This window comes from Pundamilia nyererei, unplaced genomic scaffold (assembly GCF_000239375.1).
Source record: "Pundamilia nyererei isolate P.nyererei 1_Seehausen unplaced genomic scaffold, PunNye1.0 scaffold00377, whole genome shotgun sequence".
NCBI lineage: Eukaryota > Metazoa > Chordata > Actinopteri > Cichliformes > Cichlidae > Pundamilia > Pundamilia nyererei.
This window is the reverse complement of record NW_005187778.1, coordinates 390,298-391,187: the sequence shown is the minus strand read 5'-3', so window position 1 is coordinate 391,187 and position 890 is coordinate 390,298. Positions and strand designations below refer to the sequence as shown.

The following is an 890-nucleotide window of genomic DNA, read 5'->3' as shown; positions in this document are numbered from 1 at the left end:
AAATCACAACTTTTAAATATCAAACAGGCATCGTGATGAAATTAAAGCCTGCTGTGCTCCTCATATCCTCTGTGAATGTCTAAGCTCATGTTCACGAGGGTGAGACGACTGACCTGGAATCCTCTGAGAGTGCGATAGTGGCTGTCCAGCATCAGCATAGCCAGAGAGGTGAGCTGTGCAGTTCGGTCCCAGCCGTCACTACAGTGAACTACTACTGAGTTCCCACTGGACACTTTGTCTGCAACTTGGATGGCTCCTGACAACACCAGCTGAGTACAAGGATTGGCACAATGCAATAAAAATACATTATTATAACAAGGTAATGTAAATGGACTGAGCGCAGTTATCAAATGCACGTAGAAACCTGTCACCTTGACATGTTCCAACCAGTGTGTGGACTCTAGGCTGGACAGCCAGTGGGATTCCTCCACGTTGGGGTAGACGATATCTTTGAGTTTCTTCTGGGATTCCCTCATGACGTGGATATTCTGGATGTCCAAGAAGATGAGCTCTGCATTTTGGTACTCATCACCCTCGTAGCCTCCTCCGGTGGCCTGAGGATTGCACAAACAGTGGGCATGCATCTCTACACAGATGTGTATAACAGTATCAGTGGAATTAACTGGGTAAGAGACTTTTGTTAATGTTTGGGACTAATGATGACAGAGCTCTTTAACTCTTTTAGGGATCATCCTCCAACATAAATATTTATTATCCCAATAACCTGTCGCTGGATTCATGTTTTTGCAACATTTTTTGCAGAAAAGTACGAAAACTCTGTGCTTTAGAGTCATATTAGACTCATTAGCATTGTGTCGCAGCAGGTTCAGGAAGACAAAGGTTAAGAGAGAGTGTGATGGAAGTATCCACAAAAATGGCGTTTTATAGGA

At 43.8% G+C, this 890-nt stretch overlaps 1 protein-coding gene across 1 annotated transcript in view; it reads right to left on the bottom strand.

Moving 5' to 3' along the window:
- The window catches only part of LOC102207017 (myotubularin-like), a 24,349-nt gene that overhangs the window by 3,104 nt on the left and 20,355 nt on the right, over positions 1-890 (bottom strand). The window contains exons 6-7 of the mRNA XM_005752755.1: positions 372-554; positions 114-269 (exon numbers count right to left, since the gene is read on the bottom strand). Coding sequence (XP_005752812.1) covers positions 114-269; positions 372-554 — 339 coding nt within the window. The remainder of the gene's footprint in view (positions 1-113; positions 270-371; positions 555-890) is intronic.